General features: G+C 42.3%; 1 protein-coding gene across 33 annotated transcripts in view; it reads right to left on the bottom strand.

Annotated features, from left to right (window-relative positions):
* Positions 1 to 4,505: 4,505 nt before the first annotated feature.
* The window catches only part of CELF4 (CUGBP Elav-like family member 4), a 585,818-nt gene continuing 564,705 nt past the window's right edge, over positions 4,506 to 25,618 (bottom strand). For 18 of the 33 annotated variants that reach the window (XM_043975776.1, XM_043975779.1, XM_043975787.1 and 15 more), the window contains 2 exons: positions 19,359 to 19,530; positions 4,506 to 6,881 (listed from right to left, as the gene is read on the bottom strand). In XM_043975776.1, the coding sequence (XP_043831711.1) occupies positions 19,403 to 19,530 (128 nt within the window). In that variant the 3' untranslated portion in view covers positions 4,506 to 6,881; positions 19,359 to 19,402. Of the gene's footprint in view, positions 6,882 to 8,925; positions 9,013 to 19,358; positions 19,631 to 19,846; positions 19,902 to 25,618 lie in introns of those variants that run through there. The other 15 variants (XM_043975762.1, XM_043975768.1, XM_043975773.1 and 12 more) reach the window with 4 other exon arrangements.

The raw sequence follows: 25,618 nt of genomic DNA, 5'->3' as shown, positions 1-25,618 counted from the left end.
AGCTCCAGGGATGAACATAGCATATAAGGAAGACCATGTAGATGCTGGTCTGGCTGAAACAGAGTACAGGGAAGGGAACAGTGAGAGGAAAAGGTGGATGGTTGTATTGAGGCCAGATTTCGAAGGCCTTTGAATGTCAGACTGAGGAGTTTGGACTTTTTCTTGCAGGTAATGAAGAGTCATTTAAGCTTCTTTAGCAGAAGACATGATGGATGCAGTATTTTAGGAGTAGTAAGCTGAAGGGTGCCATGGTGGTTGGGGGGAGGGGATAAACAATGGGCCCCGTTTACTATATGGAGGGAGGTTTAGTGTAAAGAGCACAGGGTTTAGAGTCAGAAGACCTGAGTTTAAATCCCACCTCCAATAATTACTGATTGTGTGACTCTGGGTAATTCATCCATACCACTCTAGGCCTACCTCTCCCACTTTTTTTATTATATATATATATATATATATATATATATATATATATATATATATCTTTTAGTTAGGTGTTTTTTTGTTTGTTTGTTTGTTTTTTGTGGGGCAATGGGGGTTAAGTGACTTGCCCAGGGTCACACAGCTAGTATGTGTCAAGTGTCTGAAGTCGGATTTGAACTCAGGTCCTCCTGAATCCAGGGCCGGTGCTTTATCCACTGTGCCACCTAGCTGCCCCCTTCCTCTCCCACTTTTAAAGTGGGAACAATTATACTTGTACTAATACCAAGTTGATGTGAGAATCAAATGTAACATATGTAAAGTGTTATAGGAAAGATATTAATATTAGTGCTAGAAATCTAATCATCTGAATAAAATTAGGCTTTTCTGTTTCACCCTAGGCAAGTCAATTCACCTGTCTGGGCCTCATTTTCCTTGTCTGTCAAATGAAGGTGCACTAAATGATCTCCACGATTCCTTCCAGCTCTAAGAGCCTACTTTTTGTGGCTTAGTTAATTCTTAGAGGAAATATGTGTGAGACAGCTGAGGAGTATCTGAAAATACCCACAGGTCCAATGACCTCAGAATGTCTCTAGGGAAAAGAGGAACAGAGGGAGGACCTCAGGACAATTAGGGCCTCTAGAAGAGAGAGATGAGAGATAGGGGTGTGTGCACCTATTTGTGTAGGTGTGTGTGAGATAGAATTAAAGATTCTGTGAGATAAGGCACAGGTTTGTTTCTACTGGGACATGAATCATCTTTCCCGAGTTATTAAAGAAATACGCTGGGGAGAAGAAGGGAATAAAGACTAATTTAATCTGTTTGGGGAATTTTAGCTGAGCACTCCTCCTTAATCCTTTATCTGGTTCAAGTGTGTATGGGGAATTCCATCATGATCTCCACCCACTCTGCTGGACCTCTGTAGAAGGAGGGCAGAATAGAGGCTATAGAAAAAGAGGAGGCTCAATTACTCCCTTAGTCAGAGTGTGGCTTTTAGCCTGTCTCTGAAAGCAGTTCTACAAGAAAAGCTCCAGAAAGGTTTTGAGCAACTTCAGAAAAATTGCCATGAATATACAGCATCCCAGGGTACTCCTTTGAAGGAACTAGCAAAGTGTAAATGCTGGCATGTTTGTTAAAAAGCAACCAGTTACCTCACTACATTATAGCCACATGCCATACATAGAAAGACAAGTAGAGAAGGGAAAGGAAAATATTTTTTTTAAATGACTTCAAAACATTAAAATGTTTATTAGGGAAAAGACTTATCTCCTTAGGATCCTAGTTTGGGGGGGGAGGGAAGAAGGTGGGGCAGTTGTTGGAAGCAGACATGGATTATAAATGTAAGAATTTAGCTAGATACATGTTAGATGATGAATAAGAAAGGAGGGGAGTATAAAAGGGGAGAGAGGACAGGCATACTCCAATTCAGCAGTCTGGCTCTCAGGTAAAAAATTTCTGATTTTGTTCATATTGTTTCACCATCTTAAATGAACTGGGAATATGGGAAGAAGCTGTCGCTCTCTTTATTTTGTTTTGAGTGGGAAGAGAAAAGGTCATATCCGAAGCATTTTAGAGGCCCAGTTAGGTAGGTCTTTACCTAGGGGTGCTATGAATAGGCATAACAGAAGGAAAAGGCAATTTAAACATAAATGCAGGTTTTGAGGAAAAAAGAGATTGATAACTTCAGTTAATCAGAAACCAAGTTGTTGTTCCTATGTGTTGATATTTCTTTATATCTTGCTCCAGATTACATTTTTCTTTTCATATCTAAGTATGCTTGTCTATAATGTGCATAAAGCACCTATATTGTTATTTTGATAACCTTCAGGCATATCCTGCTTTGTGTTGTAAGCTGGTTCCATGAAAATATTTTAAATGAAATAACATTATAGACTGCAATTAGTTCCATCAGAATGATGTATTTTGGACCACTGGACTGGGGTTTTACAATCTCACAGTAAAGTTTTATTATAACTTATTAATATTGTTATTATGAAATGACTGGTCAGGACAATGTGATGTGTTCTTGGCACAAGGTTCTCTCTTAGACTGAGCTTTCAGTTTGAAACTCTGCACCCACTAAGGTTTTTTCCCACCAAGCTAACGTCCTACTTCCAGATTCTATTCTTATTGTTGAAGCTACAATACAATTGCTCTGGGCCTGGTCAAAAGTGGACCCCTTTTTTGACCGTTCTTCCTGTTTCTTTATGCCCATCTGTAAGCCTCAAGTCCCACTCTTGGCATATAGCTCTTTAGATTCAGATTGAAACAGCTAAGGAAAAAAATATCAACATACTTGAATATTTTGTCAAAGATTTGTGATTTTTTTTCACAACAAGAATTTCTTCAACTTTTCAATAGATTAATAAATAGTGTTTAATGAGTCCCTATGGCCAAAAATAAATGTATTGCCTGGTGTCTAACATTGTAGTGCAAGCCTATCTGGTCCTCAGACAACCACCATATGGTAAGTTACTGGGCTCACACACAAAGATTTCCTAGCTTGAGAAGTCTTGCTAGCCTCCATTGGCATAACCTTTGAGAATGTAGGATCACCTTTAAACCAAGATGAAGCACTAGACCTTCACAAAGGATCATAACCACACAATAGATGATCTTGACATATCCCACCTCCCAAATAATCAGGGGATAGTGACATCACCACTGAAGGTCAGGGGAGTCCTTCAGAAGTGAAAGTTGGGTAAGGGCAAGATGGAATATTAGAGAGTGACAAGAGGTGGGTGTCTAAGGGGTTGCTCTGGAGTAGATCGTTGTGTTCCCAGATATATCTGTCTTTAAGAGGCTGTGTTTCTTCTGAGGCTCAAATCCCCACCTGCTTTCTTTTTCTTTTCTTTTCTTTTTTGGCAGAGCAACGAGGGTTAAGTGACTTGCCCAGGGTCACACAGCTAATAAATGTCAAGTGTCTGAGGACAGATTTGAACTCAGGTCCTCCTGAATCCAGGGCTGGTGCTTTATCTGCTGTGCCACCTAGCTGCCTCCCCCCCCCCCATCTCCTTTCACACAAGAATTCCTAATGGAGTGTGGACATAAGTTACTTTTCATAGGGAAATCAAAAGGCAGAATCACCCTGAGTATGAAAATTCATACTCTGTCTGGGAAAGACCCACTCAGAAAATACCACCCCATGATGTTCTGCCTCCCGGAGACTACCCACCCAAGAAATCCTGCCCATAGGAAGTTGCCGGCCCAAGAAGTTCTACATTCAGACATCTTGTCTCCAAGAGAGGAATAGGGTGAAAAGGAAGAGCTCTTGCTAGCCTGGGACAGGCTGGGCCCCAATAAAAATTCAGCTCCATCACCCAGTCTTCCCTTCAACCAGGCTTTCATCAAGGAAAATTGTACATTTGTCTTTACAGATATTTCTGAGACTAAAAGTCTTTCCCATCTCAGCTGGAACTCTTCTTCAATCATGTAGGGCCCCCCTTTCCCGTGTGTATATTGTCCACAGCAGTCCAGCTCCCAGGTGACAAGATTTTTTTTTTTTGGCCTCATTCTGCCTCAGTACCCCATCCTTCTGACTAAACAAAAATCAGCTTCTTCACTTAGATGACTACTTAGGAATGCAAAATTTCTATGGGCCAGTTTATCTTCCCTCTTCTCTTAAATGCTTTCACTGGCTGGTATGAGAAAGCACTGCATGTCTCAGGGATCTGACAGAGAATAAAAGAGAAACTGGAAGATACAAATTCATTCAGGGGCTCAGATTATATTCTTTACCTGGATTTCCCTGAGATGGGGCCCACCACTCTCCCACTTCTGATCTTTTAGACTGTGTAGCAATGCATTTTGGGACAGACCACCCTTCTCCTGGATTCTAGTCATTGTTACAATCCAATGGAGGGGAGGGGGACTTGTGGGTGATGAGTTTTTTCTCTCCCTTGATGGCATGAAGATTACCAACTTCTGCTCACATGTAAAGGCAGTCCTGGACAAGTGGAACTTACTTAAAGAGTCCCAGATGTGTTATGTGGTATTTGCAATGGAGGGCCCAGTGAGGTGTGGGAGAGGCCTGAGCCAAGAGGGAGACCCAATCAGCCCAGCGAGTACGAGAGGAAGAGATCACTGAAGAAGGGTCCTGTTTTGTTTTATTTATTTTTTTAAACTGTGCTTTATTTAGGGCTAAGCTGGAGAAAGCGTCATCCAATAGTTTACAGAAGGTTACAAGGAGTTTTAGGGAATTGAGAGTGAAAAGAGCAGTTGTACCGAACTGCAGCTGTTTTTTTTGTTTGTTTTTTTTTTTGTTGTTTTTTTGTTGTTTTTTTTTGTTTGTTTTACATCTGGACTTCCAAAGAGGAGGAGCCAAAGGAGAGAGGAAAGTAAAAACAAAAGACAAACCCAAAAAAACCCCAAACAAACCAACTGAATAAAACGGAAAGAGTCCTGAGAGGAACAGGAGAAACTTGATCTTCTAAACCAAAAAGTACAGAAAAAACAGGGGAGTTGGAGAAGAAACCCCCCACTCCCCCCACCACACCAGGTGGCCTGTACTCAAGCAAGGAGGGAGTCAAGGCAGAATGCCAAAACAAGTCTTCCTAAAGGTGGAAATAAATTATAATAAATATGATATACTTTAAAATATATGTGTTCTTAAATAATTCAGTGTTTTTTCTGATTCTGAGTTTTTAATCAATGTCTTTTTAACTGCTCTAAAGTCATTTACCAAAGATAAATATCGTGCTTTCATTAAATAGTTTCCTTGTTTTTTTCTCTATCATTACAATTAAAAGTCCTACAAAATATGCAAATTTATTTACAGAAAAACAGAGCCGGCATCATTTTAAACATCCCTGTTTTTCAAAATTCCTTGTAAACAGTTTTCAGAAATTCTTCAAAGATTGTGTTTTTCTTTCTTTTTTTGTTTTTGTTTTTGAAGGTTTTTGTTTGTGTCATTTTAAGATGAAAGTTCCCAGTTCTCCCTTGCCCTGAAAGTCTCTAGAGCGAGCATGGAAGCTATTGAAGCAGAAGGTGGTTAGGGCTTGCAGAGAGAGCAGCTCCTTGGGGGAGCAAAGCATTTAGTCTATAGCTGTGGGTCTTAAGGTGAGGACGAGGTCGGAGACAGAGACAACCTGGACTTCCTTGCGTCGCCTCCCCCATGCCACCTGGAGGCCTCCATCCATCCATCTGTCTGTTGGGTCACAAGAACTGAGTGGCTTTCAGTTCATCAGCTGGATGAAGCTGGAATGCTCGCAGTTTCAGAAAGGAATGGCCCAGGGTCCCCTCAGCAAATAACAGCGTCCAACCAGCGATCGGCAGAGAGAAGGGGGATTGATGCTCAGTCTAAAACTCTACAAAAGTTACAGTTCTACAACATCTTGGATTTTTAGCAGAATGCTAACTTCTATAGTTTTTTTTTTTTTTGCTTTTTTTCTTTCCTCTAATTTTTCTTCTATTATATAGGTATTTTAAACTTTTTTTTTAATTCTGTACAACTATTAGGATTTTAAAAGGGGTGGGGGGAAGAGTTAGAAGCATTTACAGACTTTTCACAACAACTATCTTTCCTTGTATATATCCCTTATTTGTTTCCCTACTTGGTTTCCTCCCATCTCAAGGATATTTATAGATTTTTTTTTCAAATTTCGCTTTCCCCAAATATCCATCTTGCTTGTCTTAAAAGCTCCATCCATACATATGATACAGAAAACCATAGGAAAGGTTCATAGACTCGAATAAAGGTCATCAAAGCGCCTCTCATAGTATCAAAGAACTATTATCTTGCCAGTTTAAAAGCATTGAAGCAGATTTTTTTTCTTTTTTTTCTTTTTTTGTTTTTTTTTGTTTGTTTGTTTTTATATATTTTTTTTATTACATATTTCATAGAATCGCTCTCGGCTGCTTTGAGAACAGCCCTGAGGCAGGAAGGAGGCTTGTTTCCCCCTCCCACTCCCCCTCTATTTGACATAGAGCTACACGTCTGCAATAAAAAGTTTGGTCCTTTGGTCCCTAAATAGCTAAAGGAATGACAGATACAGATGCTCAGTGGCCACCATTTTGGCCACACCCGGGGACCATGCCCCGCTTTGCCCAATGGCTGGCATCCAGCCTGCCTCACCCAATGAGGCGCCATTGGCAGAAAAAGCCCGTGGATCCATAACCAGCGTCTCTTCCCAATTTCTGGCCTTTCATCCTCCTTGTCTGGTCTATTTTTGTTTTATTTTTTAAAGTTAGTTTCCTTTTGTGTATGTTTATGTTTGTTTTTTTCTTCTTCATCATCTTCTTTAAGTCATATGTATATGTTTCCCCAAGTGCATGTCCTCTGAACTCCATAGACGCGATCCTTTTCTTGAAGAAATGTTACAGTCAGAGAGAGTGTCTGGAGTCTTCAGCTTGATTGATATTGATATTGGCTGATATGTCAAAGGTGTCATCCAACAGTTCTCATTTATATATATATATATAGGTTTTTTGTTTTTTTTTTAATGTAGCCCATTCAGCATCCTGCCCTAAAATGAAGAAAACCAGGCCAATTAAGCTGAGACGGGAATAACGGGGAAAATGGCATCAAAAGATCAAACATCATAAGGTACCCTGCCCTGAAGTGGGAAGGTGGGGGGCATTCTTTGAGGAAGGTGGGAGAGTAAGGAGTCCCATGTTGCAAATTAGTCATGATCATGATAAATAAAAAGAAATTCATTCCTATACTTTGAGTAAGAAAAAGATTGGGGAGTGGTGGGGTGAGGTGATTGTGGTTGATGTGGAGTTGTGGTGAGAGTCTGTTCATCCATCAGTTCTCCCCAAGCCCCACCCTTACCCCCAAAATACTCAATTTGGATTCTTCTGAAGTGTTGGGATATTATAAAAAAGAACTGAAAAAAAAATGGGTTCTGAGTCTTTCATTTAACTTGTTCTTTGTGAAGGAATTATTAAGGATACAATATGTATACAATTACCTGGCAAACAAGGTAGCAAAGTTCTAGTAGCCCACCCCCCTATTTTGCCCCTCCAGAAGAGGAGAAAGATAAACCAGTGAAATGAAACATTCTAGAATCTTCACCCACCAACCACCAATTGCTTCCTTTCCTAGGCTGGTAGCTATTTGCAAGGCTGTGTATACATATGTATACCTGGATATATGTATATATGTATTCATGTGTATATCTATGTATATATAGATGGAATATGTTGATATCTATATAGACATAAACATATTTCCCTCTTATATGAAAAGGAATTTAGCAGAAACTTGGGAGTTTGAAGAAGTGGGAAGGGGAAAGCAAAGGAAGTTAAAACAGTGAATAACCAAACTGAGACAAATAATTCAAACAGTTCTCAATATCTGAAAAGTAGTAATTTGGGGGAGTTTTTTTTTTTTAAAGAAAAGAAAATCATGATCTGACTAGAATCACCATTTAAGGAGAATGCTTAATCATCGCATATTAGCAGAAGAAACTCATCTTCATTCTAGCAAGCAGCTTTCACTTATACATGGGGGTGACTACATCAAGAAAGTTAGAATTGCAAAGCCCCCATGGGGGGAAGTGTCATGCGTATATCAATCCATGCTGGCAGGTTTTTCACACTGTTGATTCAACAAACAGCAAACCGTACACAGCAGTCTAAACAATTACAACACCCAAATAAAATAATAATAATAAAATTAAAAAAACACTTGTCAGGACCCTTTTTTCAGTTGTAAACAAAAAATGCATTTTGCTTTTGTGTAAGGACTATTTTTTTTTTCCCCAAACCAACCAAAAAAAACCCCCCCGGAACTCCAACCCCCACCCACTCCCAACCAAATAATTTAGCAAAGCTGGTGGCTACAATACAAACCTTACAATTATTACAGGGGCACTCACTCAGAGGCCTCAGGCTTTGTACTCTAGCTTTTTTGGTTCATTTTGATTGTATCATTTTAAATCATTCTGTTACTGTAGATTTTTTTTTTCATTTTGGAGTGAGATTTGAAATAGCCTATCTGGGGAAAAAATAAAAACCCAAGCCCAGGAAAGTGTCAATTGAAAAAGGCCCCCAAATCTCCAGAAAAAAAATAAAATCACAATATTTTCAAGTGCAAGGAAATCAACCACGCATAAATATTTTTTAAACTTTTTCCTCATTTTAAGAAAAAATAATGGTTTACACAGTTAAATGATCCCATGTCTGAGAATTCAGGAATCCATCTTTATTTTAATTTTTTTGGTTCTTTTTTTTTGTTTTCATTTTTTTTTTCTCTAAGTGACATCTAGAGAAGCATAAAAAAACGCTGAACGAGAAAAACCAAACAACAGAAAGTAAAACCACTGCAAGCACCAAGAACGAAACGAAAATGAGCACAGCAAAAAAGGTTGTGGCAGCACAAAAGTCAAAGAAATGCACGTGTGATCATGACTGGCCAATCATCAACGGGTACAACATCCAAGAAAAAAATGCTCCAATCACAGCACCTCCACGAAACTTGACGGCAATTGTCATGCAACCAATTCTTAGCCTTGTTACATGACGCCATCATGTCACACTGTGAACTTTGAGTTGATTTGAACTTACGGATGGGGGACTGTATTCTCCACTCTCATGTGATTACGTGAACTTTATTCCTAGCTCAGCGCGAGACTGTGGTGGATTTGACTGGCCCTGGTTGGGTTGTTGGAATTTGATTGAATGACAAAAGAAGAAAAGATTTTTTTATATATAATATATATATATGGAGAGAGAGAGAGAGAGAAAGAGAGAAACGATAGAGAGAAAGGAACAAGAGAGAGACCAAGAGAGAACAAGAGATAAAGAGAGTGTGAAAAAGATAGGAAGAACAAGGGAAGAAATAGGGTAGGGACTCAGGGAAGGTGGAAGGGACAATTGGGTTGGGTTGGGGATGGAGAAAGATAGGGAAGAAATTAAAAGAAATTAAAAGGAAAAAAAATATCTATATATACAGCACCAGAACACAGCATCAATCCAAAAGCTCTAATGGCAGAACAGCAATCAAATCATGAGAGAAAAGAAATGAACATAAGTAAAGGATGTAGGAAGCCAGCAGAGAGAGACGGACACATACACGGTTGTTTATGCAGACACATGATACATTGTGAACAGTAGCGGGAACCTCACACAGTGTTGCTACCAATATCATGCGTTGGGCAGAGGAAAGCAGATACAGGGTGGTTTGTCAAGGAGGCCAGAAAAAATACAAAAGAACCCTGCAAACCACACTTTTGTCAACCACAGGTCTCAATGAGCGATGTGGTCGATTTATTACACTCTTTGGCTCTTTCTCTATCCCCCAACACAATCTTCTCCCTCCCTCCCAGCTCCTGTGTAGCTGCTGGAGGCATACATATGTTCCGGTCTGGCTTGATGAGACTTGGATGGGGCTTGAGGTGGGTGGGTGGGTGGGTGGGGGAGAGAAGGCAGCAGAAATAAAATAGGCAAAATGATCAGAGGCACCACTTACTCCCTTGAGGGCTCATGTTTTTGGTCCTCCCCTGGTAGCTATGACAGAACTGACTTCATAGTTCTAGAACCTTTGAGAAAGTACCTGAGAGGTCCTCTAATCCAATCTCCTCATTTTATAAATGAGGAAACTGAGGCCCAAGGAGATTAAGGTACTTGCCCAAGGTCACCCAAGTTGTAAGTGTCAGAGATGGGATTTGAACTCAGGTCTTCTCATTTTCTAGTCTGTGTTCTTTCCACTGTACTATATTGCCTCCTAAAGTGGGTCTCAACCTAGTGATAACCAGTGGTTGATGATGAGATTTCATGACCATCTTCCCACCCTTCCCTGAGTCCCTCTCGAAGAATATTCCAGAAAGCACTCCATATAACAGATTCACTTCAGAAATTATAAATGAATTAGAATTAAATCAGTTCAGGGAAATTGTTAAAAGAATCTACAAACATATCCCATAGCTGATGGTTTTCAAGGCCCAAAGTCCCACTCCCAAGTCCACAGGCTACTAATTTATTTTACAAGGGCTTGTCCATCGTGGGTGTTAAGCAAATGTTTGTGAAATCAAAGGTGTTGTCTATGGATTAAGTTAAAGAACTAGTAATGATGGCTTCTGTTGTTTTGGGGACTTAAGTGCATGAACAGACTCTTTGAAACCTCAGACTGCTGCTGCCTAGAACATTCTTCTTGCTTTTAATCAGCATTTCCCTGTCCTGTTTGTTACTGGCTGGCTGAGCTTTGAACTAGCACCAGGTCCTAGTTTGATGTTGACTGACAGTCCCACAAGCCAGTAACATTGCTGGAAAGATGAAGAAGGGACTCTTCTATTTATATTTTGATGTACTCCTTATCTATTCCTAAGACTCCATTTAGTACAAAATTCTTGCACAGCAACCTGCCAAGATTCTTTTCCTCCCCTCTAGATACTCTGAGAACATGGGTGCTGACATATTTGGGTGCATATAAATGAGTATAGCCTGTGCATGAATGTGCTAGCTACACGGGAAGCCATGACTTGGAGCTATAAGGGCATTCACAGAGAGATGGGATCTGAAAGGAGCTAGCCTTGGCCTTAAAGAAAGTCTGAACTGTCTTTCCCCTAGGGCCTTATATCTGGCTGAGTTGGGGATGACTCTTGGGGGTGTATGAAAATGTTGTATGTGCTGGCCTTAGCAGGATATTGTATTGTAGATTTGGGAAGGCAGAGCATGCATGTGCCTGGAAAGCTACAAGGTACATGTTCTATTATGGCTTTTGAGATATCCACATATTTTTAAAGCCATAATATTCTGCAATTCATGATGCGGAGGCATAAGTGAAATTACATGTGTTGTAGTGAAAGTTCAAAGTCTACATATGAACCAGCAAAACAGAGGGGCCCGATTTTCAAATTCTAGCCAGAGCAGAGATGCCAGGCTGCACTAGGCAAAAGGGGGCATAGATAGATGTGGCTCATGTACAGGATTAAGGGGATCCATGAAAGATCTTGGTAATGTAACCACAAAACATAACACTGTGGTTAGACTGTAAGCTTGGGTTGACTCTGTGGTAGACCTCACCCCTCTGCTGAGGTCAGCCGCCCCGTGCCCTGTACTATGCCTTTTCCTCAGCCCTTCCATTCTCGAGTCTCCCTTCCAGCCTGGAGGAAGTAAGTAGGCAATTGAATTAAACCTCTAGGTTCCCTCATTTGAATAGACATGTCTTGGTCAACATATCTCATACATTCTAGCGGTCCTCTTTTGTTGGGTTGAAAGTCATTATCAGTTATCACTTTTTCTTCTCCAGGTTCTTCTCCACTCCCCTCTAGCCTCCCAGTTCTTAGTTTTCCCTCTGAAACTAACTACCTCTACCCACCCTCAATTCTTAGTTCTCAAAGGCTTTTGTCAACCCCCTCCCCCAACTGTTCCTCTAACAGTAGGTAATCCAAAAGTCAGTTACTCTTAAGTTATTCATATACAGCAGATTTAACTTTGCAGTTTTGTTTTTTACTTAAGGGATGCCAACTAGAATTCATGGTAGCTTGAGGTGACGCCAGCCAGGGCAGAGATGGGAGAGGAAGTGAGAGTTTGATGTCCTTTTGAGCTTGTGGAAGGACTAAGTCATTTCTTTTGCCCAGTATCCCTTTGTTGGCCTGGTCCACCATCATACAACCTCATCCTGAACCAACACATATAGGTCCCCAAGTCATTAATAAGCAGGCCCTCTCCCAGTCACCCTACCAACACTAACAGTCTCTCCACAAAATCCCAACTCTATCAGAAGAACTCCAATCTATGCTATTTTGCCCATTCCAAGCTACTTCCCTCCCCTTCTCTTGTCTCAATTAAATGTGTTCAAAAGGGAAAGAATGGGGAAAAGGGCTTTAGGGAATCAGTTTCCACACTGAATCAGGGCATGAACTCAGGTATGGTGTCTCTGGGTTTAAGGCTAGGCTCCATCCTATAGGACTTGATAGTTACTCTGCCTTGTATTATGAATTTGAATAAGGTTTGATGAATAACCTCCTTCTAACAGCTCAGCTGGAGCCCTTGATAGGGAGCACATGTGCATACATGCACCCAAACATAAATACTCACAGACACTTATCTTTTTTAGAGGTGGAAGGGACATAGATACACACACACATATGTGAGAGAAACATACACTCTTAAACAGTTTCAGTCACACAATGTGCTCACTGGTGTCCATCTCTTTTCCCTCTCTCCTTCATTTCTTATCCAGACACACATTCTCTTAACCTCATTCTTAATATGTATTTCTCCCCCAGGAGTTAGTGCTAAATGGTTGTTTACAGGTCATGTTAGTTACTGGAGGCACCATGTCTTCTTTCCTCTCTCTCTCTCTTTCTCTGCCCTTCGGCCCCCTCTTTGTTTCTGTAACTGTTCTGGTGCTGTTGGTCTCTGTCTCTTAGTATCAGAGTCCCTAGGCTGGAAGAGAACTGAGAGATTCCTTTTGTCAGTAGGTAGGATAGGAATCCAACTCAGAGATATGAGGCTGTCACAGAAAGTTGCAATCTATAGGCTACTACTGATCATCTGTGCTACTGTTGCCCCTATCCCTAGGAACTACTAGCCATTTTTAGATCCAAAGGGCCCATGCAAAACACAGAACCTGGATAGGAGCCTAGATCCAAGAGCCCATCTCACAGCTGAGCAAAGACCCCTGAGTTCAGGACCCTGAACCTGGCCTAACAAAGGACCCAAGCCAGAACTCTGATTTGGGAGTCCATCCTGAAACCCAGAACATCCACCTAGATCCCAGTTTAGTATACTAACTAACCCTGCTGGAATACAGTTCTGATCCCAGAACCCAACCCATTTCAAATCCCAGCTGAGTTGTGAAAATGAACTTCTCCTGATTAGTGGAAGGTAGTACCTGCAAGGTTTACTGTTTTTGTAAAATGATAAAAGCATTTAGGTAAAAGAGGCAGGAGAACCTGAGGGCAGATGATGGAGGTAAGAGCAGGAATAATGGGTGGGGCTGCTAACCTGAGCTAGGAAAGGTGTGATAATTCATTGGGTTGAGCATATGTACATTATCTCTGCTCTGAAAACCAACTGAAAATAGGTGTGGTCCTCAGACAAAAAGCAGTGAATTTGGCAGGAGGAGCCATACAGGTACTAGATCAGGGATATATTTACCCCCCAGAGGATTTGAAATGCTTTGCAAGGGTGAGGAAGCATGAGGAATATCTGGTAAATAACTATTATGCTATTGAAATATATGTTTTGTTTCTCATGTGTATATACAGGCATACCTCGTTTTAGTGAGCTTTGCTTTACTGTACTTCACAGATACTGTATTTTTTACAAATTGAAGGTTTGTGGCAACTCTGTCTATTAAGTGTATAGGTACCGTTTTTTCCAACAGCATGTGCTCATATCATGTCTCTGTGTCACATTTTGGTAATTCTTGTAATATTTCAAACTTTTTCACTATTATTCCATCTGTTATGGTGATCTGTGATAAGTGATATTTGATGCTACTGTTGTGATTGTTTTGGGGTGCCATGAACTACACCCACATGCAATGGCAAACTTAATTGATAAATGTGTGTGTTCTGATTGCTCCACCCACAGGCCTTGTTTTCTCTCTCTTTCTCTGTCTCTCTCTCCTCCCCATCTCTCTTTTTCCTTTGTCCTCCCTAATCCCTGAGACACAACAATATTGAAATTAGATCAATTAATAACCCTACAAGGACCTCTAAGTATTCAAGTGAAAGGAAGAGTCAATGGACGTGGCAAACTTCATTGCTGTCTTAGTTTAACAAATTGCCACAGACACCTCAGCCTTCAGCAACCACCACCCTGATCAGTCAGCAGCCATCATGATTGAGGAAAGACCCTCCATCAGCAAAAAGATTATGGCTTTCTGAAGGCTCAGATGATGGTTAGCATTTTTTAGCAATAGAGTATTTTTTAATTAAGGCATACACATTGTTGTTTTAGATATAATACTTTTACACACTTAATAGACTGCAGTATAGTGTTAACATAACTTTTATATGCACTGGGAAACCAAAAAATCTGTATGACTCTCTTTATTGAGATATTTGCTTTATTGCGGTGGTCTGGAATTGAATCCGCAATATCTCGGAGGTATGCCTGTACATGTTAAACTCTAGAATTTATTTCCTTTTGGATTGAATAGAGGGAATGGGGGCGTTAACTGAAAGCCAAGTACTAGTGGAACTAAAAAATGTTGGGAGTCCCTGTCCTAGAAGGACCGGATGTGGGGAGAACACCAGATGATGCACTGAGCTTCAACGCAAAAGGCAGAAGCCTTGGGCAGGACTTTGTGCGTGGATTTAGAACTGGAAGGGACCTTGGAAATCAGCTACCCAATCCTTCATTTGATGTGAAGTCCTCATTTATATAATATTTTGGAATTTATGAAGTGCTTTCCCCACACGATTCCATAAGTATTTTGGTCCTGGTTTACATATAGAGAAGTTGAACCTCAGAAAGATTAAGTGATTATTAGACCAAGATCCAAACCACAATAGATGTGAATCCATATCTAACTTTGGCTAGAGAGGACTTTCCAACTCTCCTCTGCCTCCTAGCACAAAGTAACTACTTGAGGGCAGCAACCTTCACTAGACCATGCTCTATCTCTTCAAACTATTGTTTCACATAGATCCGCCCTCCCTTTCCCAAATGCCTAGAAAAAGCTGTTGTGTTTATTGCCCCCTCTACCTCTCTCACTCAGTCTTCAATGCTCTGCAATTCAGCTTCTGACATCACTCAGCTGAACCTGTTCTCTCCAGATTTCCAACAACTTCTTAACTACCCAAACTGACAGTCTTTTCTCAATCCTAATTCTTGACCTCTTTGCTACATTGACACTGTTGAACATCCTCTCCTCTGGATCTCTTCCTAGCTCTCGAATTACTTGTCACAGTCTCCTTTGCTGAGCCATCATCTGGATTACACCTCCTAATTGTGGGCATATTCCAAAATTTTACTTGAGCCTTCTTTTCCCTTCATTCTCATCCTTGCCATTGTCGTTGTGGTCATTGTCATCATCTCCCATTGTTTTATTATCATCTCTATGCAAATGAATCACAGATATTTATCTATAGATCCGGCCCTTGTCTCTCCTGAGCTCCAATACTGAATTGCTAACTGCCTATTGGACATTTCAAACTGGATGTCCCCAGACATCCAAATTCAACATGTCTAAAACAAATGAACGTTTCCTCCAATTCCTTCTCTTACCTGTATTTCCAATAAGGACTGGTATTCTCCCAGTCTCCCAAATTTGTGAGCTTTACATTATCCTTTCCTTCTCTGTCTTTCATGCCACATAGCCAATCAGTTGCCACATTTTACCATTTCCACCTCCACAGCATCTCTCATGTCCAATCCTTTTTCTTTGCTCACATGGCTAACATTTTGGTTCAGGTTCTTATTATGTCTGGTCTGGACTATTGTAATGGCCTCCTAAATGGTCTCCTTGCCTCTCAGGTCTCTCCCCACTTCTATCTATTCATCTTCCATATAGGTCTCAAAATAATTTTCCTTAAATAGAGGTCTGATCATGTCACTCCCTTGGTCAATAAACTGCAATGCTTCCCTATTGCCTCTAGGAGAAAAACCAAACAAATGAAACAACCCCCCCTCTGTCCAGGCTTTAAAGCCCTTTACAACTTTACCTCAATCCGTCTTTCTGACCTCATTATACATCACTCCTTCTTTACATTCTCTGTGTTCCAGCCTTTTCTCCATCTATCCCCTATGTATGGAAAGTATTTCCCTCCTTACCTTTACCTCATGGAATATTTCACTTCCTTCAAGATACAGCACAAGTACCACCTTTTACTCCGAGCCTTTACTGATCCCTCCTTAACTGCCTCATATTTGTTCTGTATTTATTCTGCATATTGACTTTATGTCTGTCTTGCCTCCTCTGGTAGAATGTAAGCTTCCTGAGAGCAGAAATTGTTTCATGTTTGGCTTTGTATCCCTAGCTCCTAGCCCAGTGCCTGAAATATAATAGGTATTTAATAAAAGGTTGTTGGCTGATTGATTGACTGGAGGAGAGGCAACTTTGAAGCAGTCAATGGAAAGCTAATCTCAGATTCAGCAAGACCTGGGTTCCAGTCCTGCCTCTGATATGTATAGGCTGTGTGTGACCCTGGACAAGTCACTCTATATCTCAATCTAGGTAGAGTAGTTGCTGATCTCTGTGCTTGGAGGAAGTCCCTTACATTCTATATAAATATGAAATCTCAGGAATTTTTTTAAGGCTCTGTCTCTTAGCATACTGCCTAGCATATAATTAAGGTACTTAATATATGTTTATTGAATTGAAAGAAATGAAGAAATTGAGACTTAAAGAGGAGGCTCCTTATTTGCCCAAGCCTGTATTGCTAGTTGGGCAGCTAGGTGGTGCAGTGAATAGAGTGCTGGCCCTGGAGTCAGGAAGACCTGAGCACAAATCTGGCCTCAGACACTTACTAGCTGTGTGACTCTGGGCAAGTCACTTAACCTTGTTGGTCTCAGTTCTCTCATCTGTAAAGTGAGCTGGAGAAGGAAACGGCAAACCACTCCAGTAACTTTACCAACAAAACCCCAAAAAGGGGTCATGAAGAGTCAGACACGGCTGAACAACAACAAAAGTATTGTTCCTTAAGTTGCTTGGCAGGGATTTGAATCCAGATCTTCCAGCCCAGTATTATTGCCCTTTATACTAACTACTGTGTATCTGAACCTTCCAGAGTACCGTCCTGATCCAGAGGAGAAAGATCCAAGGCAGGACCTAAGAAGAATGAGGTGATGGCCACAACTCCCAATCCCTTCTCTCACAGAGGAACCAAAGAATGAGTTCATTGCTTAAATGGGCTGCTTGTAAGACAGTGAGCTTCTCTTAACTGGAAGTGTTCCAACAGATGCTAGCTCGCCACTTTTGAGGAGGTGTTCCTATGACTGGGAAGCAGGTTGGATGAGTTTGGCCTCTAAGGCCCCCTTTAACTCTTAGATGTTATGGTTCTGTGACTCTATGGGTCAGAACCATGTCCTATACAGGTCAGTATTCTGTTGCTAACAAAGGCTCCAAGGGTCCGGTTGTTCTCTATGATGGAACCTATTTATGGCTCTGATAATTGTCACTGTCCAAAAGCTTTTTGGATCTATTTGGATTTCCAATATAAATTGGACTGCCTCTTGGCCATGATAATTTCCATCAGTTTATTACTCACAGTGTAAAATATGGATTCCTTTCAAGTGTCCTAAACTTATCTCATTTATGTTTCAAAAGGGATTCTCCTTATCCTAAGGACAGTGACACTTCATTTTTTAAATATCTTTGGGGAATGAAGCATTCCACAGAAATGTCTTTTCCAGATACTTGAAAGGTATTATATCCAAAAGCCCAAACTGATATTTAAAATAGAACTCTTAAAAATGGCATTATATATTCCTGACTTATTAAAGACAAGATTGTTGTTTTGTCCATTAGCTGTGTCTAACTCTTCATGAATCCACTTGGGGTTTTCTTGGCAAAGATACTGGAGTGGTTTGCCATTTCCTTTTCCAGCTCATTTTCCAGATGAGGAAATTGAGGCAAACAGGGTTAAGTGACTTGCCCAGGGTCACACAGTTAATACTTGTGTAAGGCAGGATTTGAAGTTAGGTATTCCTGACTCCAGAGACAGCTACCTAGCTGCAAAGACAAGTTACTGAATATAATCTAATTTTTTTCCTGATAACTTAAGGCCATCACTATGGCCCTCAATTATTATATGTTCAGTAAAATAGTGCTGTGCCTTTAGTTGTTTTTTTGTTTGTTTTTTTAACTCATTTCACTCTCAACATGCCTACCACTCATATCACCAACCCTCCTCCTCTGCTTCTAAGAGTGAGTTGAGAACTGGAAAACCCTAACCAAATCTGTTAGAATTATCAATATTTTCAGACAGAACTTTGTGGTGGCTGTTGTGAGAGTTCAGGTAGGACTGGACTCTTGCCAGAAGTCTGATCATAGGATCCTCCAATCATTCAACACTTATTAAGCACCTTGCTGTACGCTAGGCATTGACAACACAAAGGCAAAACCCCAACTGTCCCTGTTCTCATCAAGCTTCTGTTCTATTGGAGCAAAGATTTCGAGCTGGAAAAACCTTTAGGAATAATCTAGTCCAGTCTCCTCATTATAGAGATGAGGAAACTGAGTCCCAGAGAGCCGTGACTTGCCCAAGGTTGACACAGTAAGTAGCAGAGTAGGGTTTGAAACCCATCTCCTCTGGCTCCAGATCTTCACCTCTTTGAATAATTGAGGTTTTAAAATTGTTTCTGATCTCAACAAGTCAATGTTCACCTTATGTGTCCTCCAACTAATCTTTTTTATTTATTTTTTTGTCATTCTGTATGTCTCCCTCCACCCCCACCCCATCAGTCCTTCACTTCGTATGTATTCTGACTGACAGCTCAGTTCCGTTGTGACCATTCCCAACAGGTCCCACTTAGGTATCTCTCCTGCCTGCCCTTGTGCTTTATCCTCTATTAGGCCTTAGCCTCACTTCAGGCTCAGACGGGGGATGGAAACGATTCTTCTCATTTCAGGTGGGCAGACTTAGGCCCTGGGAAAGGAGAGAATCTGCCTGAAGTCCTAGAGTGGGAGGAGGAAGTGAGGGAGGGAGGAGAGGCTCAATTTAACTGGAACCCAAACATCCTACACCCCAGCCTGAGCCAGGGCCCGGCCTCCCCTCTGGGGGACTGCTTAATCCCAGGCTGGGGGCACCCTGCTCCCCAGTTGCCTTGGTTCCTTTCGGCCAGTGCGGCCGTGCCTCTCCCCTCTCGTCCCCTCGTGCCACCCCCCGCCCAGGGGGCAGGCAGAGTGGAGGAGGCTGGGGCCCAGGGCGGCCTGGGAGGCCCAGGGTCGGCGGGTCCCAGGAAAGCTACGAGCTAGGTCCGGAGGAGCAGACGGCGGCGGCCAGCGGCGGGTCCGAGCGGTCGGGCCCCGCGCCCCCTCCCGTCCTCCCCGGGCCCGGCCTCCGCCCCGCGGCCCCGCGTCCGCCCCCGGCCCCAATTACCTGTGCGAGTCCTGGTTTCCCCCGGGGGACGCTCCCGCCGGCGCTCAGTAGGGGCGATTGGCGTCTTTCGGCCGCTTGAGCTGCACCTTGAGCCGCTTCATGCCGATCTGGAAGCCGTTCATGGCCTGGATGGCCGTCTGCGCGCTGGCCGGGTTGTCGAAGCTCACGAAGCCTGCGGGGACACGGGGAGACCGAGGGCCGGGGTTTCCACGGGGCCGCCTCGGGGCCGTCCACGCCGCCGTCCGCGACTCCACCCGGGGTGGGGGGAAACACTGGGGGCCGGAGGGGGAGGGCAGGGGAGGAAGGAAGGAAGGGATGGGGAGAGGCGTCGATGAGGTGGCTGGGAGGGAATTCCGAGGCAGCCCCCCCCACCCCCCTCCCTGGGGATACAGCCCCACAGAGGTGCCATCATCCAGAGTGGCGTGGTGGAGACAGCCCTGGATTTGGAGTCAGAAGACCTGGGTAAGAATCCCGACTCTGCTACTTACTACCTGTGTGACCTGGGGCAAGTCACTTCACCTCTCTGGGTCTCAGTTTCCTCATCTGTAAAATGGGGATGGGTGGTGGGTTGGATTAGATGGCCTCTAAGGTCCCTTTCAACTCTGAAATCCCATGATCCTATGCCTTCCCCCATCAGACCTGAGGTTTCCTGGAGGCAGGACCCACTCCCGGCACCTAGCTGTGCACCGAGTGGGGTCGGGAAATAGATACTCATACTCATTGATGGACGCACCAGAGCGTGGGACCATCCTCCCAAGAAACCTCCTGCCCACAGTATTTTAGTTTATCCCTCTCCTCCCCGCCTCCCCAAATTCTTGGGACCCTTTTCAACAGTACGGCCTGTGTCTGTCTTTTGCAGAAGGAAATACAATTCTCAATTCAGAAACCCCCGAGGGCTAGTGCCTCCCTCCCAAGACTTCAGACAGCGCCCCTCCCAATCATCTCCTCAGCGGGTACCTGCATCAGTAAGGAACAGCAACAGCTTATCTCAGTGTTTGAAGGTACCTCTGAGACCATCTAGTGCAACCCATTTCTGAGCAAGAATTCCCTCTACATCCTGCTCCCCAAACGGCCAGCTGGCCCTCCAGCTCCCTCTCCCAAATTCCTCATGAAGAGCTTCCAAGGTCATAAAATCATGGGATTTTGAGGGAGAAGGGAACCTAGATATCAACTAGTTCGCTCCTCACTCCACCGTTTTACAAATGAGGAAATCGAGGCCCAGAGAAATAAAGGGATTTACCCAAGGTCATACAAGTAGTAAGTAGCAGAGCCAGGATTGGAACCCAGATCCTCTGACCTCAGCCTCCTTTAGATTGGAGGAAGTTTGGCCTCAGACACCAGGGCTGGCTTTACTCATAGGCAGAAAAAATAGCTGCCTGTGTGGTGTGTTATGAGCAAGGCCAGAAGTTCTCATCTCTCCCCTCTCCCATTGCCTGCAGTTCTACATCACTGCTTCATCTCTTGGTGGTGAGCATGACCTCTTCCAAGATTCTCTTTTGAAATTCATCTCCTCCCCTCCCTCCCCAAGAAGACCATACTGAGCTCTAGGAGAGTACTGGATACCTACTACAATAGGTGTAATGGGAAGGGCTCTGGGGAACAGTAAAGACTCCAGAAAGGGTCACTGGAGACCAAAGACAAACTTCATCAAATGCAATTTTGCCCAACTCTGTGACCCAGCTCTCTTCATAACACTGTACCCTTGTCCCATAGCAGGAGATCAAAGGCCAAGGCCTCTGCTCCTGGGACCCCCAGTTCCCTTCCTAGAAGCTGCTGTTCATGTCACTCCAAGGAGCCATCGTCCCTGGCCCCAGAAAAGGATTTTGGAGAAACTTGAAGTTTCAAATCCTCATAGCATTTTGTGAATGGGAGCCTTTCTGACCAGGTATCTCTTTGGTAGATTGTTCACCAGCACTTAGGGCTCTATTCTCCCAGCTGGTTGTAATCAAGAGGAGAAAGAACAGAGGCCAGAATGACAGGAATAGGCTGAGAGTTTGAAGAACATGTTTTTATGTGTCAGTTTGCCAAAAACGTTTAAATGAACTGTTGTTTGTTATAATTCAAAATTTTTATCTTCCTGAATTATCTGAATGTGTTATGGCAGTAGCAGGGAAGAAAAAGCATAAAATGCATGAATTGTGCAACTGTTTAGACTTCTAGTCTATAGGCTAATTATGATTGGGTCACTGAAGCCTTTTCTTTTGGTAAATGTAGTTATCTGCTTAGTGCTAGAAATGGATGACCTAGCAACTTCTCTTCTTTGTCAAATGCGGAGATTTTAATTGACAGAATCAAGGCAGATCTTCATGTAAACAGTTACCTCTAGGAAGAAAAAGGTAAACAGAAGCATAATTCAGAACTTTTTGTTGTTGTTGTTGTTGACTTTCTGCCATTTTCTTTAATTGATTTATTTATCCTGACTGTTACAAACATATGTATAAATACTGGACTTCAGGTACCAGAGTATCCACCAGGAGAAGATCCAATAGCTTCACTGTTTTCTCCCTCTGAAGGCCTTTAGCTAAAGTCTACTATGATTTTGGATGATCATTTTTGCCCTGTAGTCACAAAATGTGAGCAAAAGAGAGATAAGAAAGTGGAGGAGAAGCCTAAGATGAGGGAGGGAGGGAGGGAAGGAAGGATGGGGACAGAGAGGAAGAGAGAGAATGAGAGAGAGAGAGAGAGAGAGAGAGAGAGAGAGAGAGAGAGATTGAGAAACTGAGAAAGAGGCTGAGACTGAGACTCAGAGAAAGAGGCTGAGACTTAGGTTAAAGAGACAAAGATGGGAGCCACAGATGATGAGGATTAGTGTATCTGAGTTCAGAAAAAAGATTAAAGACGGGAGAAAAGAGAAGAAGCAAGTTGGCAGATAAGTGTTTGGCTTTGTAGGTCTTCAAAAGCCCTGAGGAGCTTGGAGGGATATCACATGATGAGGAATCTCTGAGGTTTTAGTCCTCAAGAGCCAAAACATGTCCACCATCAGATGACATTAGGCATTTCCCGGAGCATATCACCTGTAGCAGGCAGGCTCCCCAGACGTGAGGACTGTGGGGATCACCTCCACATTTTGTAAATCCCATGAATGAAGACTGCAAAGATTTCCCTTTTCTCCATTCTCACAGTTGTAATTTTTGGGAAATTCTTTTTGAGATCTAACCTATGTCAACAAGCCTAGTCTAGGAAATTGCTGCCATTCTGGGGACACAGCCGACTATGTCACTTCTCACTTCTTAAGCCTTGGTGGAGACTTTGTCCCTATCGGGCCTGAATAGTGGGAGGTAGTATAGTATAATGAAAAGAATTCTAGGTAAGGAATGACACCACTTGTGTCTTCTTCCCAAGCTCTTATACTAGAGTGAGCCTTACTATAGAGCTCACTATTGTTCTCCTCACTATCCAGGGGTCCATGTGCATATATACATCTATATATATATGTAAATATACATATATACATATAAATACAAATATAACATATATACATATAAATACAAATATAACTACACCTATGTGTGTATATATATATATATGTATGCATGTATGTATGTATTACTAACACTAACATGCATTCCTTTTTTTCTCAGCTCTCTGGGTTAGATGAGATTTCTAACCACATAAGGAAGAGAGAAAAAGAAACTTTTTCAGCCAGTCAGTGACAGCAAGGATCCTGTGATCATAGATTTAGTGCTGGATGGGTTATTAAAGGCCATCTAATCTAACCCCTTTATTTTACAGATGAGAACCTGAGATTCAAAGAAATTAAATAACTTGCCCAATGTCACATTGGTAGCAAATAGCAGAGTCAGGATTCAAACCCAGGTCCTTTGATTCCAAGTTCAGTGCTCTTGTTAACTGTATTATGCTGCTTTCCATGAAAAAAAAATCTTATTTTTTTAAAAAAGAAGAAATCTATTATATGCAAAGTATTTGGAATGTTTTAGTTTGATCCTTAACCTATTTTAGGTTTTTTTTCCCCCTCCCAAAAGAGTTCAACTCTTTTAACAAAGTCAGTTGAAAAATGTTCAATCACAGTGGGTCCTTTACTTAAAGCCTTCCCCCACCCCAACTGTTCTCCCCATCTCCCCCCACCCCCACCCCCAACCACTTTGTTAGAAACAGCTGGGGCAAATGATGCCCTGCACCTCCAGTAAAAGGGCATATTAGACACTTGGCTTAGACACTGGCATTGAACAGGAAACATTGAGAAACTGTTGTTTCTAGAAAGTAGCAAGGAAGTACCCATTAGCCCTTCAGCCACTTCACAGCTAAAAACACACCGGGTTAGCCTATGTCAAAGCTGTGAAGAGGCCTATTCCTGCCTTCTGATAGAAGCAGAAAAAAATACATTGAAGTAGAGAGAGATGAAGTTTTGTCATTAAGTGACACAATATAAGCTTTACTTTCAGGACTCTTTCTGTCTCTGCCAAACACACCCACACACCCACACCCCCCCCCACACCCACACATACACACACACACACACACACACACACACACACACCCCATAACACACCACACACACAAGTTTTATGTTGGGAGTGGCTGCTGATTTAGAAAGACTTGGGTTTATGTCCTGCCTGTGGGACCCTGGGCAAATAATTTAACCTCTCTCAGCTTCAATTTCCTCAACTGTAAAACAGAGATAACAAAGCTGCAGCACTTACCTCACACGGTTGTTGTCAGGCCTAGATGTGATAATGTCTATAAAGTGCTATGCAAACTTTTAAGGCGCTATATGGCAGTTTAAGATTAATTTGGTGTTATGGTTCTAAATCAATATTTTTATTTATGATAAACACTGGTGTTTTACCTAAACCAGAGATGTCAAACATGCAGCTCATGGACCCCATGAGACCCACAACACTCCCCAGTGCAGCCCAAATTAGGTTAAAATGTGATTGGGAAATATTTAACCAAGTAAATAAAAAATACAGGAAAACATAGATAATGTTAATATGTGATTTTCTATGTCAATAGGCAGCCCACATGGATCTTTATATTTGGTTTTGTGGTCCCATTTCTATTTGAATTTTACATCACTGGCCTAAACTACTCTACTTCTGCTACCATAATGGAAAACCACTCGTAACAGCCACCAGAGATGAAAGCCGGGAACTGAGAGGAATTTTGGAAACATTCTGGAAGCAACACTGTCTCCACAAATCTATATATAAACACAATACATCCTTGTGGAAACCTGACATCTGTTTTGGTCTGTGTGCTTTAGTGTACTCTGTATTATCACCATTTTAGAGGCAACAGGGAGCCATCTAATAAAGCTTCTTGGGCATGGGATTGACATGGTTAGTTTTGGAGCTCAGGAAAGAGGTAAGAGCTGGCTGTGCAGATTTGGCAGTAATCTTCACTGAGATGTTAATTAAATGCTTGGGAGTTCTGGAGTTCACCAGGGGAGAATTTCAAGAAGAAAAGAGAGTCTGTGCCTGGGGGACAATCAAGAGGAGGGAGTGAGTCATGATGATGATGGAGCCAGGAGAGGTCAGGATAGGAAGGAGAACAGGAGAGAGTACTATCCTAAAAATTGGGGGGGCAAGACAGTATCCAGGAAGAGGTAGTCAACAGTGTTAGATGCTGCAGAGAGGTCAAGAAGGATACATTCTGAGAAAAGGCCGTTGGATCTAACAATTGAGAGATTATTGATAACCTTAGAGAACAATTTCAATCCAGTGGTGGGGTGAGAAGCCAGATTGCAGGGGATTGAGAAGTTAGTGGGAGGTGAGGAAATGGAGGCAACCCATGATAACGTTTAGGAGTTTGGTTGCAAAAGGGAAGAGATATGAGATGGTAGCTTGAGGGGATGGTATAGTTAACTCAAAGTCTTGTTTTTGTATTTTAGGGATAAAGGAGATCTGGGTGTGGAGGGACAGCAGAAATGTCCCTCATACCTCTGTCCTCAGCTCCCTTTTTCTTTCCCTCTATGCTTTCTCCCTTGGCAATTTCATCTACGGGTGGTGACAATTTTCAGCTCTAGCAAATGACTCCAAAATCTTTGCCTCCATTCTTGACCTCTCCCTGAGCTCCATTATGATATCTCCAATTGCCCCCCATGCATTCTTACTGCAACCTCAAACTCAGCCCATCATGCTTTTCTTCCTAAATCTTCCTCCCACTCCCAATTGCCCTGTTTTCTAGCCACCAGTCTTCTTTCTTTTATCCAAATTGGTAAACCTTGGAGTTGTTTTTGACTCTTACTTTTCCTTTGCCTCCTCTATCCAGATGTTCCTTCAGTTCTACCTCTGTAATAT

This window comes from Dromiciops gliroides, chromosome 1, assembly GCF_019393635.1.
Source record: "Dromiciops gliroides isolate mDroGli1 chromosome 1, mDroGli1.pri, whole genome shotgun sequence".
Lineage (NCBI taxonomy): Eukaryota > Metazoa > Chordata > Mammalia > Microbiotheria > Microbiotheriidae > Dromiciops > Dromiciops gliroides.
This window is presented reverse-complemented; position numbering and strand designations above follow the sequence as displayed.